General features: G+C 39.2%; 1 protein-coding gene and 1 long non-coding RNA gene across 2 annotated transcripts in view; both read left to right on the top strand.

Moving 5' to 3' along the window:
- LOC134795743 (uncharacterized) overlaps positions 1–16,003 on the top strand; it is a 147,379-nt gene that overhangs the window by 108,647 nt on the left and 22,729 nt on the right. The gene's annotated exons all lie outside the window — the stretch shown is intronic.
- LOC134795724 (calcium-transporting ATPase type 2C member 1) overlaps positions 1–16,003 on the top strand; it is a 115,247-nt gene that overhangs the window by 79,513 nt on the left and 19,731 nt on the right. The window contains exons 10-14 of the mRNA XM_063767674.1: positions 10,553–10,755; positions 11,269–11,448; positions 12,926–13,111; positions 13,629–13,755; positions 15,073–15,242. Of these exons, the coding sequence (XP_063623744.1) occupies positions 10,553–10,755; positions 11,269–11,448; positions 12,926–13,111; positions 13,629–13,755; positions 15,073–15,242 (866 nt within the window). The remainder of the gene's footprint in view (positions 1–10,552; positions 10,756–11,268; positions 11,449–12,925; positions 13,112–13,628; positions 13,756–15,072; positions 15,243–16,003) is intronic.

The raw sequence follows: 16,003 nt of genomic DNA, 5'->3' as shown, positions 1-16,003 counted from the left end.
TTAGTTTTGTCAGTTTTCATAATTTGTCGTTAGATGTCACTCTACCGAGCGTCAACTGGCTAATGCTATGTTAACGTAGCATATACTAGAGCGGTCTGATCTATCCTTACAATTTGTATGAAATACTATTACTTATTCTCTTTTTGGAGGTGACAATATCATTCAGTGAATGAAACACCACTTGTAAATGTGTCTTAGGGCCACTTGCACCATTCCCCTAACCCGGGGTTAACCGGTTAAACCGTTAACCCAGTGTCAAATTGTACTGGTAACCATGGTAACTCCAGGTTTAACCGTTCAACCCCGGGTTAGTGAATGGTTCCACCTGTCCTATTTATTTGTCCAATGTCATTGCGTCTCAGTCTCTCATTAAGCAAAATATGATAGGTGGAATACCACCCTTAACTTGGAACTCGGATAAATCCATTCGACCCTCTTAGAAAATATCTACCCTATTACCTTTATTCAATACAAAATTGCAAAATCTGACACTTGGATTTACCCGAGTTTGAAGTGAGCGACTCAGGGTGGTATTCCATCTGTCCAATTTCTTTGTCCAATGTGTATTTTGTCTCACATTTTGCTTAATGTGAGAGTGAGATGCAAAGACATTGGACAGATGAAATACCACCGTCAAATATAATTCACATGGAGCAGAGTAAGCCAGCCACAGACAAAACATCCTCCAGACTGAGCATAGTCGCGCTACCCTCTCTGCCACGCATACGGTAATTTCGGTAAGTCGAAAGTGTCTTTGTGTGACGTCCGTGTCTTTGAACGGACCAATCACGGCACGGGACTTCGCTCACCTCGTCCCGCGCACCCCCGCATTTTTGGCAGCATCGGTTGCATGAAATAATTGCTCTAAACTCGGTCTAGAGGATTCCTAGTCAATGAAGTAAGCTTTTCTGGAAGCCAAAAAAATTTGAAGCTTATTACGATTACCTTAGATTTCAAATATAAATGGGTCATGATCTTACCAAATTTAAATATCGTAATTTTCTGTGATGTTAACATATCTTTACGTCGACACAGAATAAATAATAGTACTAGGTACAGAAGACTCACTCTCTAACAAAACGCGTCTGTTACGATCAGGAGAGGTATGGCCGCTAGGTGGCGACAGCGCCACGCGCGGCTTATGGCTAGCCACCAAAATTGGTGTGGAACGGATGTACTTTTAGCTACCTGTTGCAAAGCGACGAAATCGCGGAGTGAGCCACGCCTGACGTCGACCAAAGAGAATAGATAGTATAGAGGGGTCCTGTCATAGTAAATTTTGTAGTCACATAAAATTTACTGCCATCTATCGACACACGACTAAAACTCAAACTGAAAACGTATAAAATTATCAAAAACATGTATATAGATGGATAAATGAATTTATTATTTTTATATCATTTTGACCCATGTTCATTCACTGATATCTATGTGTTAAAATTGTTAAATATCAAGTCACGCCATCTAGCCGACCATAGGCCAAAGGTGTGTCCGCCATCTATCCGAGAATGACTTTTTCTTGATTTCCGAGGCACTAGTGCGTGTTTCCCCAATCTGCCGGTAGATGTCGCTGTACCGAGCGTAAACTGGGTAACGCTGTGTCGTAGTATGTACTAATGTACTGTGATAAGATTTTACTAAGCATAATATAATAATCAACTGTTTTTTAGTTTTTGTAGGTGGCTGGTTCATTCGTTGAATGAATGTTTAAAACCACCATTGAGATTTAACGAATATAGGTGAACCGCCCAGTGACTGCCACTGTGTCTGTGCGGAACACACTAGTCTGTGCGGAAAAATAAGTCATCGATCTTCTCTTTCCACACCATCACGACTCTTCTCTTTCCGTACAGACTATACAGGATGACTCAGGAGACGTGAGCAGGACTAACACTGCGCGTTTGGTAAATTATAAGCAACTGTTTCGTATCAGTATTAGTGAGACTGACGTTAATTTTCTAGTAGTGTTGAAAAAAAAGTTATTAATTTATTTACGACATGCATGGTCACCCTAAAATTAGAATACTAAACTACCGATATTATTATGTATCAAATTGAATGTCATCACGGACTGGTTACTTTTGAAAACTCGTATCTCACTCAAGTTTGATAGTTTATTTTCATTGTAATCAAAATGCTGTCATTGCGGTTAAAGAGGTTTTATGTTTATTAATTAGGTCCTGTAGGGTGACCCTGATTGTAGAGAATTAAATTTGCGCTCACCAAAAAGTAAAAAAATAGGAATACTTAAGTGGGGTTGTTTCACCTAAATGCGACGGTGATCGATCAATTATCAGTTACTGAGTGTACAGGATTAGTCCTGCTCACGTCTCATAAATCCTCCTGTATTAGGGTGGTATTCCACCTGTCCAATGTGCATTGCGTCCCACTCTCTCATTAAGCAGAATGTGAGACGCAAATACACATTGGACCAAGATATTGGACGGATGGAATACCAACCTATGACACATTAACAAAAACATTTTTACAGTACATATTGTCCTATTTTCCCGCACTAGTGCGTAAAATAGCACTTTTCGGGCGTATGTCAAAAGTTTAAAGGGCCCTATGTACTGTAAAACGTTGTACGATACACGTGCGACTAGGTAATTCGCAACTCATGTCGATTTAATACACTCCCTTCGGTCGTGTTTTAATTTATCGCCACTCCTCCATTTCCTGTTTTCCGCACTTGTATCGTAAATACGCGGATAAACTGTTGAAAGTTATTGAGCAGTTGGTAGTAGTGTATCGCAAGTAGTTTGCGCCGTAATTCGAGTGTATCTGCCATCCCTGTCACGAAAAGAGAGGGAAACAGAAAGGGATACCCATACTGCCTCTTGTAGAGAAATCTCGCAAATTTCCTTTGGATCTTCTCTAACATCAGGGTGTACATTTTAGGGTTCCGTACCCAAAGGGTAAAAACGGGACCCTATTACTAATTAAGACTCCACTGTCCGTCCATCCGTCCGTCCGTCTGTCACCAGGCTGTATCTCATGAACCGTGATAGCTAGACAGTTCAAATTTTCACAGATGATGTATTTCTATTGCCGCTATAACAACAAATACTAAAAAGTACGGAACCCTCGGTGGGCGAGTCCGACTCGCACTTGGCCGGTTTTTCTCACTTGGATCCCATACCGTGGACCCAAATTCCAATAGCCTAGTGCGTGTTTTCTCAATGTGTCGGTAGATGTCGCTTTACCGAGCGTAAACTGGCTAACGCTGTGTCGTCGTAGTACGTACCAGTGTACTCTTGAGATATTTTGTTCAGGTTCCGTTGTATTATCAAGGATTTTAGTATTTTTGTAGGTGGCTTATTCATTCAGTGAATGAATGTACCGCCACTGAATGAACGAAATCGAACCTCTCTTTCCAAGAAAAACCGGACAAGTGCGAGTTGGACTCGCCCACCGAGGGTTCCGTACTTTTTAGTATTTGTAGTTATTAGTCGAGGGTGGAAGCCCTAAACGACGGCGTTGCTTGAACAAAAGATTTACTTTGGATGGATTGGTCCTTAGGACCCAAGGATGGATTTAAGAAGTGGAGCCACCGAGATTTTTGATGTAAATTTTTGATCTCAACTTTATCTTGATATCTATATCATTTTAGTTACTAGGCCAAGTTTGGTATCGTTTTCGTATAAATCGGGGATGCCGAATTCATTTATGATATCATTCCGGCACCATTCCGACGTAAAACACATAAAATATGAAAAAATCTTTTTTTCTTATTCCTCTTCACGCTTAAACTGCTGAAGCAATTTAGTTGAAATTTGGTATAGAGATGGTTTGAGCCCCAGGAAGGAACATAGGATAATAAAAAATACTTTTTTATTATTCCTCTTCACGCTTAAACTGCTGAACCAATTTAGTTGAAATTTGGTATAGAGATGGTTTGAGTCCCAGGAAAGAACATAGGATACTTTTAATGTCACAAATAATCCCTAAAGGGTGTAAAAAGGGAGGTGGAAATTTGTATGGGGATTCAATAACCGCTGAACCGATTTAGATAAAATTTGGTATAGAGATAGTTTGAGTCCCGGGGAAGAACATAGGATAGTTTTTATTCCAAAAAAAAACCCTTAAAAATGAAAGGTGAGGTGTAGGATTGTATGGGAAATCAATAAACGCTGAACCGATTTAGATGAAATCTTTGATTTAGTTGATAATGATACTAAACTTGACTTAGAACCTAAACTTAAAGAATTATTAACCTCAGACGTCCTAGTCCTATCCTAATAAAAACTTAAAAATAACTATTTACAGTCCTGGTACTTACAACAACCACCACCTGGTACAAAACATACGCAATGCGACACTATGATTGCTCGAAATCGCGGAAAAAAAAAACCGGGCAAGTGCGAGTCGTACTCGCGCACGAAGGGTTCCGTACCATAATGAAAAAAAAAAACGGAACAAAAATGCAAAAAAAAACGGTCACCCATCCAAGTACTGACCACGCCCGACGTTGCTTAACTTTGGTCAAAAATCACGTTTGTTGTATGGGAGCCCCATTTAAATCTTTATTTTATTCTGTTTTTAGTATTTGTTGTTATAGCGGCAACAGAAATACATCATCTGTGAAAATTTCAACTGTCTAGCTATCACGGTTCGTGAGATACAGCCTGGTGACAGACAGACGGACGGACGGACGGACGGACGGACAGCGAAGTCTTAGTAATAGGGTCCCGTTTTACCTTTTGAGTACAGAACCCTAATTACTCACCCTCCCATAGAAAATGGACCAGCGAAAATGTATGAAACAGCCAAATTTTTTTTCGCGATTTCTGGGTTGGTCCCACAGTAAAAGGTGCTCAGTATAATCAAACAAACAAACAAACAAAATTTACTTTATTCATGTAGGCCTAGCAACAAGCTCTTATGAATCGTAATTAATCTTAATCTAATTATCAGAGCAATTTATTGATGTTAATATTATTCCATAATAAAATTGGATTATTATACATATCAAATTTAACACTAAAAATTTCACAAAAGGATCGTCAAACATTAAAAAGATTGTATAAAAAAAATACTAGTCTAGAATTTCTAGAATAAAATCTAAATGTCAAAAAAAAAAGCATAAGTAACAAAAGAAGTAGATAGTATTACATCGGAATATCCATTTCCTCATCAATAATCAAATATACCTAATAAATAAATAATCATTTCGAATAACAATTAATCCCACGTTGTAATATCATTCATGTAGTCTTGTGTGGTATAATAAGCTTTAGAAATAAGTTTACGCTTTACATAATTCTTAAATTTATTAATAGATAATTCAGTAATATGGTTTGGAAGTTTATTATAAAATCTTACACAATTACCCATGAATGATTTTTTAATTTTATGGAGCCGAGTGAAGGGCACTGCGAGCTTATGTTTATTTCTAGTATTAATATTATGAATTTCACAATTTTTCCTAAAATTTACAATATTTTTATGTACATACAGAATATTGTCATAAATGTATTGACAGTGCACTGTCATTATGTCAATTTCCTTAAATTTATCTCTAAGTGAGTCTCTATGGTTCATTTTGTATATTGCTCGAATAGCCCTCTTCTGCAGAACAAAAATGGTATTTATCTCTGAAGCACCGCCCCACAGTAAAATACCATATGCCATAATGCTATGGAAGTAACTAAAATATACTAATCGAGCTGTTTTCACGTCAGTTAACTGACGGATTTTGCTCACTGCAAAAGCTGCAGAGCTCAGTCTATTCGAAAGAGTAGCAATATGGGGACCCCACTGGAGTTTAGAATCTAAAGTTATACCAAGAAAAACTGTACTATCAACTAATTCCAATTCCTCATCCTTCACAATGACACTTGTTTGCACATGCCTTACGTTACTACTAGTGACAAACTTAATACATTTAGTCTTTTTCTCATTTAACAGTAAATTATTAACATTGAACCAATTTACTACTTTTGAAATAGCATTGTTTACATCATTGTAAGCTTGTTGCTGTCGTTTGACTTTGAAAATAAGTGAGGTGTCGTCTGCAAACAATACTATATCATGGTGGGTCTTAACAAGGAATGGCAAGTCATTTATGTAGATAAGGAACAGGAAAGGCCCCAATATTGACCCCTGTGGTACACCCATAGAGACCAATGACCCAGGTGATCGCTGTCCATTCACATCGACCCTTTGTATTCTACCATTTAAGTAGGACTTAAGTAAATTCAGTGCCGATCCTCTAACTCCGTAATAATAAAGTTTCCTGATTAATGTTTCATGACAAACACAGTCGAAGGCCTTAGATAAATCACAGAAGACACCTAAAGCATCTCGTGACTCCTCCCAGGCATCGAAAATATGCTTAATTAGCTCAACACCAGCATCGGTTGTTGAGCGACCCCGTGTAAAACCAAACTGCTTATTATGCATCAAATTATTAACGTTAAAATGTCGTACTAATTGAGAAAGAACTAATTTTTCAAAAATCTTGCTAAATGTTGGTAGCACAGATATCGGTCTAAAGTTAGTGGGGTCAGAGCTGCTACCAGATTTAAATAAAGGAATTACTTTACTATGTTTCATTAGATCAGGAAACTCGCCGCAATCAACACTGTTGTTAAATATAACTACCAAGTCAGGCGCTACAATTTCTACTAAGGATTTGACAGCATGGACAGAGACTCCCCAGAGGTCATTAGTTTTTTTGACATTAATTGATTTAAACGCCTTTATTACATCTGAGGTACAAACATGTTCAAAATGAAGGTCTCCACAACACTCTGGAGCGTTATGTTTTAATAATGTAACAGCAGATGAGGGTGATGAATTTAAATCCTTAGTTGTGGATACTGGTACCTCGGTGAAAAATTTTTCAAATTCTGTAGCTACTTCTAAATTGGAATCTATAATTTTGTTATCAATGTTTAGTTTAAGTTCTTTAATTGTATGTTTCGAGCGACCAGTCTCCACATTTATAACTTTCCAGGTTGCTTTAACAATGTCGGAACTACTTGTTATTTTCTGACTTAGATAATTTCGCTTAGCTATGTGACAATCTACTTTAAACTTCTTCGAATACTCCTTCACATGTTCTTTAAATTCATCACTCTGATTAAACCGCCGTTCCTCATATAAGGCATACAGTTCACGTCTTCTTTGATGTAAGTCCGCAGTAGCCCACTCACTAAAAACTGATGCACTACTAACTACGACCGATTTTGAGGTGAATATCGCATTATAATGATCCATAAAAGTGTGAAAGAATGAATTATACATACTATTAGGACTCATATCGGAAGACAAAAAGGGTAGCGCCTGAACTAAACTTAGCTTCATTCTTTCCACGCGGTCTGAGGTTACTGGTACAAAAGTTATTTGTTTTCTCATGGTATTTTTCCTTAATGCCTCAAATACCATTAATTGACCTAAGTGGTCTGATTCTAAATTGCTGATAACTTTTTTAGCAATAGGAAAAATATCTGTGAAAATATTATCTATGCAGGTTGCACTAGTAGCAGTCACTCTAGTGGGCTCCATAAACATGTGGTTGAGATTACAAGATTTAAAAAGATTCAATAATCTACAAGACATTGTTGAATTTTCCATAATATTTACATTAAAGTCGCCGCATATAAGCAATTTCTTACTAGAAGATGATATTTTAAGTAGGGCAGATTCCATTATGTTTTCAAATAATTCAAAATTACTTAATGGCGGCCTATACACACAGACAACAATAAATTGCTCTAATTCTACTGCACTTAGTTCTATAGTCCGTTCAACAGACATGGATACAATGTCCTTACGTTCCTTAAATTTTAACTGACTATTTAGTATAATTAATGACCCACCATGTATGGAACTAAGTCTGGTGAACGAACTTCCCGCCTGGTGATTATTAAATTGGGGCATTAATTCATTATTATTTAACCAATGTTCAGTAAGACATAAAATATCAATATTAAAATCATTCAAAAAAAGTTCTATCTGTAAATTTTTTCCTCTAATACATTGAATATTTTGATGCACCAGGTGGATATACTTTCCATGTTTGCAGTATTTTTCATTATATTTATTTAAAACTAAATTGCCAGAGACAGAATCTTTTGTCTTAACAGCTAGTTTAAATCTATTAAATCATTGGTTATGACTGGAACCAATTCCATGTTCATACTGGGCTGCTCAATAGGAGCAGAATTGTCTACCAAATTCTTGGCAGAAATGTCAAGTAAATATGATAGCGATAAAGCTATTTGTCTTTTGTAATAATTTGAAAGGCAACACTTGCCTTTAGTCAAAAACACCATAGGCATATGGTATTTACTAACAAAATTGTTAGTGTCAATTATGCTAAACTTACTACTATATGTACAAAGATTATATAGAGATATATTTAACTTATGTCTAGTGGTATTTTCTGCCTCTGACATTTGCTCACAATAGGGGAATGTGAAAAAAATAATTTCATGCACTGCAAGCGAGTTTAACTGTTCAAAGTATTTAATTAAATTATTTTTGTTCACATTACCCCTATTCCCCATAAGAATAAGCAGTGTTGTCTTAGAATTAATATTACTGTCATTTAAAATTTGTTTTAAAATATTTTCAAAGCTACTGTGAGGCAGACAATTGCTGATTGTACTAAGTCCCTTTAGGTAAAAGCTTAAAAATGAGCTCATATTGCTTCCAATTTCATCAGAATACATAATAACATTAGGTTTAGGTGTGCTTTGTTGTGTAGTGTGGAAGGAGCTATTATCATTTACATGCTGTTGTGGTAAACCGTCACACAGGCTTAGGTCGAGTAAACTGGTCGACGAATGTTCAGTCACTTGCTTACAAGTACATGACTGGGCATTGGTCAGTGACTCAAACCGTTCTGAATTAAGCTTAATCTGGGATATTAAATCATCCATGGCCAAAGAATATTCATTAATCACCTTTTTAGAACTCTCATTTATTTTTTCTAAGGATTCTATGGAATCCTCCAAACTCTGAATTTTTAATTTTAAAGTCTGTGTGTCGGTTTCATATTGCAATTGACTATTTTCTAACTGGGCAGAATATAAATCTAACTTATCCACTAAATTAACATTAATTTTACAAAATCTCAATTTTTTAAAAAACAATTTATTTATTTTTGACAAGTTTTGGTTTTTTTTTATGAGTCTATTTAATTTAATATATTTCTTTAGTTTGTTCCCGCTGCAATTTACTAACCTTGGTGTGGTAGTATCATAGGCTAAATCTGTAGTGGCCACAAGGTTTTCAATTGGTGTGGTAACCAACTGAGAGTCGGGCCGGACCAGTTCTTCGAACAAGCTCTGAGAGTGTGCCGCTGCTGCATTGTGTTGGGCCTCCTGTAGCTCATAGATTTGTTCGTGGGCGTCGTGCAGTGCTCTCTCCAATGAGTTGATGTCCTTCAGGGCCTGCTCATACGCAGCACTACACTCAGTGAACCTGTCAACGGTCTCCTGAAGCCGGGCCCGCTCTGAATTTACATTATTGTAGTCAGCTTCTAATGAGCAAAGTTCCTTTTTAAGCTTATCATTGCTACTAAGTACTAATAATAGTTCCTTCTCACTGTCTTCCCTTTCACTGAGCAATTGAGCACAAGATTCCTTGGATATTTTCAACTCCAGCAAGGTAAGTTGGAGTTTATCAGTCTCCTGCTGGCGAGCCGCTGCGGCTGCTCTGCGGGTAAGCATTGTAGACAGTTTTGCAATTGAAATTAAACCCAAAAATAAACAAGGAATCGCTCACTCAAGCTAAGTGATATTTAGGTACGTACTTACGTGAAATAGTGACGATTGACTGTATCTACACTGCGTTCTAACCCTGTACAATGATCAACGCTTTATTATAAACACATTTAGTAAATATTAGTGATGAAAAAAAACCCAGAAAGGATTCCAAGGCGAACGCAGGTTTCAAACTTATAACCTGTAACGGCTACAAATCTGAGATATTACAAGACACTAGTAAACGTCACTAAAGCACTTCACTTATTATGTATACATAAAACTTAATGTTAAAACTATTTGATTCACACTTTTAATGCTTAATATTACATGAAATATCATTAAAATTAAAATAATTACAAGGGACCTAGCAAAATCAGCTGCTTATCGTTTGACAGCCGGGGTTCAAATCCCAAAACCTCCCTGGCAACGGGAATGCACTTATTTTTAGCCTCCCTGTATGTACGTCACGTTGTTAGCAGCAGAAGTTGTTAACCTTCTGAACGCCAAACGGCGCATCCATTTGCCGTGACACTCACGCCACGGGGGTAAAATTTAGTTTTGTAAATAAATAATGCTAACCTAAAAGTGGAGTGTTTTTCAGTAGATTTTCATCAAAAAACGATCGACGTCAAATGCCGTCTTTGGCGTTGTTGTCATGATTTTGCGTTGACGTCAATTGCCGCCTGTGGCGTTCAAAAGGTTAAGCGGGCGATGTGTTCAAAATGACCTTGACATGCTCTTATTCTCTTAACGATAACTTCGCGTCTAACCCCCGCTAGCCCCCATGGTCTATTTGTGTAACTTTGTCCCATAACTTATCTATCTTGTTACAGTTCAGAAACGAAGATGATGGTAGTGAAATGCGCCCCAAAATTCAACGATGGCAAGTTGAAAGAAGAGGTGTTTGTAAAGGGAGCTATTGAGAAGATATTACCGCTGTGCACCCAGTATATTGATAGCGCGGGCAACTATTCGCCAGTCACCAAAGAAAAGCAGAACGATTTTATGACTGAGGCGTACAATATTGGGAGAATGGGTGAGTTTTGAGACCTTAGTTGGTATTTATCCTGACGTAAAAAATTAGAACCCGACAATTTGAAATTACTTGACATTTTATATTCAGCTATTCATATATTCTGATTAAATACAAAAACTCCACTAAACTTAAGTATACACGAGGTTACGAGTAGAAACATAAAATGTTGTTACTTTCTCGACACATGCAGATTTGTTCGGATAAGAGCAGACGAATTTTAACAGCATTATACAATACAATACATTCTGAACAATGGCATAAGTCTTTTGAACGCCCACGGGCGTTTTCTAAAATAAATATTGAAAACCTGATTCTCTCAAATCTGGACATTCTTGGGCTCATTTTACTCATAATCTCACTCTCACATAGCATTCTCGATCCTACTATTAAGAAAAGATGTCCCAAAATGTCCATTCCATTACGTCACGTTTTAGTGTGACATTTTTTTTCACTTGTATGTGCGTGACGTAGTCTTTGGTGGTCAAAGTGTTAACACTTGTTTTTTTCTTACAGGTCTCCGAATCATAGCATTAGCTCGCGGCGCATCTCTCGACGCACTCACATACACCGGAGTGTGCGGAGTGTGTGATCCCCCGCGGCCCGGCGTGTGCGACGCTATAGCCACTCTACGTAGAGCCGCCGTTGATGTCAAGATGTTGACGGGAGATGCCAGGCCTACTGCCCTCGCTGTTGGTACGTGTATAAATATTACGCTACAATAAGTCATAGTAGGTCGACAGATGAACTAACATACACCGGAGTGTGTGATCCCCCGCGACCCGGCGTGTGCGACGCCATAGCGACTCTACGTAGAGCCGCCGTTGATGTCAAGATGTTGACGGGAGATGCCAGGCCTACTGCCCTCGCTGTTGGTACGTGTATAAATATTACGCTACAATAAGTCATAGTAGGTCGACAGATGAACTAACATACACCGGAGTGTGTGATCCCCCGCGACCCGGCGTGTGCGACGCCATAGCGACTCTACGTAGAGCCGCCGTTGATGTCAAGATGTTGACGGGAGATGCCAGGCCTACTGCCCTCGCTGTTGGTACGTATACAAATACTAGCGACCCGTCCCGGCTTCGCACGGGTTAACAAATTATACGCTTAAACCTTCCTCAAGAATCACTCTATCGATAGGTGAAAACCGCATGAAAATCCGTTCAGTAGTTCTTGAGTTTATCGCGAACATACAAACAAACAAACACACAAACAGACGCGGCGGCGGACTTTGTTTTATAAGGTGTAGTGATTACTTTATAATAAGTTATAGTAATATGACGCACTCATATTCACTGGAGTGTGCGGAGTGTGTGATCCCCCGCGGCCCGGCGTGTGCGACGCCATAGCCACTCTACGTAGAGCCGCCGTCGATGTCAAGATGTTGACGGGAGATGCCAGGCCTACTGCCCTCGCTGTTGGTACGTGTATAAATATTACGCTACAATAAGTCATAGTAAGTTGATGAGCACTAATATTCACTGGAGTGTGCGGAGTGTGTGATCCCCCGCGGCCCGGCGTGTGCGACGCCATAGCGACTCTACGAAGAAGCTGCCTTTGATGTGAAAATACTGCCCTCGCTGTTGGTACGTATATAGAAAGTTTCACTAACATTCACTGAAGCAGAATATATGACCCACCACGACCTAAGGGTGGTATTCCATCTGTCCAGTATCTTGGTCCAATGTCATTACGTCTCACTCTATCATTAAGCAAAATGTGAGACAAAATACACATTTTTTAAATCCCAATTATCTACTAATCATCGTGTTACGCGAATCCGCCCAAGGTTACAACAAATCGATAAGACAGCTCAATCAATAAAATCCATCCGTTGATTTAGAAGATAGAAGACTAAAGACTAATCCCAGCATTTTGCCACGGCTCATGGGAGCCTGGGGTCCGCTTGACAACTAATCCCAAGAATTGACGTAGGCACTAGTTTTTACGAAGGCGACTGCCATCTGACCTTCCAACCCAGGGGAAACTAGGCCTTATTGGGATTAGTCCGGTTTCCTTTCTTTTTTAAGTCCCGAAAAATTCATTGTGACGAGCCGGGACTAAAGAATATCACATCACATATCTTATCTATTTCATGCTGACTGTACTTGGTTATTGGTTAATATATTTATAAGAGCCATCCTAACTAAAATGTTTTCTTTTTCAGCTCAAATGGTCGGTCTAGACGTGCTCCACTCCCAATCTCTCTCCGGCGACCAGTTGGATACAATGCCGGACGACGAGCTCGACCGAGTCATCGATTCTGTCAGCGTTTTCTATCGAGTGACGCCGAAACATAAGTTATCGATTGTAAAATCGCTTCAGAGGCTCGGGAACATCGTCGGAATGACCGGTGAGTGTAAATCGACTAGTTAGATGATGGCGATTATGTCAGCGTATTTAATTTAGCCGGCTGAGGCGTAAACACATGATATGTATAGTCAATTTATTGTTATGACTACAGCTTTGCAATCCCATGTAACTCCTTTAACCTTTTGACCGCAAAATCGTGACAACGACGCCAAAGACGGCATTTGACGTCGATCGTTTTTTGATGAAAATCTACTGAAAAACACCCCACTTTTAGGTTGGCATTATTTATTCACAAAACTAAATTTTACCCCCGTGGCGTCAGTGGCACGGCAAATGGATGCGCCGTTTGGCGTTCAAAAGGTTAAAGAAGATTCACGTGTTAAAAACCCAGCGTTGAGAGACATAATCACAACCTACTGGGCAATACTGGACATGCAAAGTTTCAAACACTAGCAAAACACGGGTTATGCAGGTGTGCTGACGTACCTAAGTACGTACGTTTAGATCTAAGTCTAAATGTATATTATAAATCTGAATTTATTCTTGTAATGTTTCAGGGGACGGAGTAAACGACGGCGTTGCCTTAAAACGCGCCGACATCGGCATTGCTATGGGCAACGGCACGGACGTGTGTAAGGAGGCCGCCGATATGATACTAGTTGACGATGACTTCGCTACCATCATGTAAGTGTAGTTACCATCATGTAAGTTGTGTTTAAAACGAGCTGACATCGGCATTGCTATAGGCAACGGCACGGACGTGTGTAAGGAGGCCGCCGATATGATACTAGTCGACGATGACTTCGCTACCATCATGTAAGTGTAGTTACCATCATGTAAGTTGTGTTTAAAACGAGCTGACATCGGCATTGCTATAGGCAACGGCACGGACGTGTGTAAGGAGGCCGCCGATATGATACTAGTCGACGATGACTTCGCTACCATCATGTAAGTGTAGTTACCATCATGTAAGTTGTGTTTAAAACGAGCTGACATCGGCATTGCTATAGGCAACGGCACGGACGTGTGTAAGGAGGCCGCCGATATGATACTAGTCGACGATGACTTCGCTACCATCATGTAAGTGTAGTTACCATCATGTAAGTGTAGTTACCATCATGTAAGTTATGTTTAAAACGCGCCGACATCGGCATTGCTATAGGCAACGGCACGGACGTGTGTAAGGAGGCCGCCGATATGATACTAGTCGACGATGACTTCGCTACCATCATGTAAGTGTAGTTACCATCATGTAAGTTGTGTTTAAAACGAGCTGACATCGGCATTGCTATAGGCAACGGCACGGACGTGTGTAAGGAGGCCGCCGATATGATACTAGTCGACGATGACTTCGCTACCATCATGTAAGTGTAGTAACCATCATGTAAGTTATGTTTAAAACGCGCCGACATCGGCATTGCTATAGGCAACGGCACGGACGTGTGTAAGGAGGCCGCCGATATGATACTAGTCGACGATGACTTCGCTACCATCATGTAAGTGTAGTAACCATCATGTAAGTTATGTTTAAAACGCGCCGACATCGGCATTGCTATGGGCAACGGCACGGACGTGTGTGAAGAGGCCGCCGATATGATACTAGTTGATGATGACTTCGCTTCTTCGCTACCATCATGTAGGTGTAATTTCATTTTTACGCCAATGTTTTGCGGTCGCTGAAATGTCAAATGTCAACTTTTAACAATCAGAGTTACAGTTGTACAGCGCCATCTCGTATACATGTCAAATTTGAAGCACGAAATAATCTTAGATTTTACGCATCACTCATTATCAATGTCAGTTTCAAAAGTGACGTTTTTGTTTGAAGAAACGTCACATTTGACACTGACATATCTAATCCACATCGTTTCTAGATCTATTAATTGACGTATCTTAAAGTTTTAATCGGGCTGTAAGCCACATGCGAAAGGAGAATACGTTATTAAAGGTAAAGGAAATACATGTTATGAAATCAATTAACACAGTTATTTCTATTTTCAGCGCCGCGATAGAAGAAGGCAAATGCATCTTCTACAATATTCGCAACTTCGTCCGCTTCCAACTATCCACCTCCATCGCGGCGTTATCGCTTATCGCTCTCGCTACGCTCATGGGCATACCCAACCCGCTCAACGCCATGCAGATATTGTGGATCAACATTATTATGGATGGTCAGTATAAATAGCGTTTTCTTGGTTTGCACATGTTCAATTTTCTTAACCCTTTTGCGGCTCGCCGCTCTGGCCTCCACTAATGAACAGCGGCCAGACGCCTAGATCAAGTGATAACTTGATAAGGATATTATAGCAAACTAGCTATCGGTTGACGTTTGCGGTCACGTGACATACGGATAATAAAACTACGATTTTAATTTTCAAATCTTTCTTAAAAATAAGTCTCATGTTTTAATAACAAATTACTAAATTAGTATTAAACTCGTATTTCATATGGTAAAAACTTTACACGGCGGCTAAAAAGTAAGTGCATTCCCGTTGCCAGGGAGGTTTTGGGCAAATTTCTTTTCGCGATTTCGGGGTTGGTCCCATAGTAAATATTCCCAAAACCTCTCTGGCAACGGGAATGCACTTTTTTTTAGCCACCCTATGTCAATAACATACTTTCATAACTTAATTTTGATAGATGAAACTCCCCTATTGTAAACAAACTTTATCCCGAACAACAAAGGTTTTAAATCACTATACTAAGCCATAGAGAAATATACCTAATAAGAATAGAGTGCTCACTCCATACATCAGTTTTGGTACCATAACGAGTAAAACGCCTTTTTTTGCAGTCGATATCTAGCATCGAGTGGCGGAATTATCAGTACCGCTACTCGATACTAGATGTCTCTCGTGTGGCGACTCACGAAAATTGTATTGAACAACAATTTAAAACTAATATTAAAAGCAGGAGTTGAAAATAGAGTTCC

The sequence above is a fragment of the Cydia splendana genome, chromosome 12 (assembly GCF_910591565.1).
Source record: "Cydia splendana chromosome 12, ilCydSple1.2, whole genome shotgun sequence".
NCBI classification, from domain to species: domain Eukaryota; kingdom Metazoa; phylum Arthropoda; class Insecta; order Lepidoptera; family Tortricidae; genus Cydia; species Cydia splendana.
The sequence above is the reverse complement of the archived record's forward strand: the minus strand, read 5'-3'. Positions and strand labels throughout refer to the sequence as shown.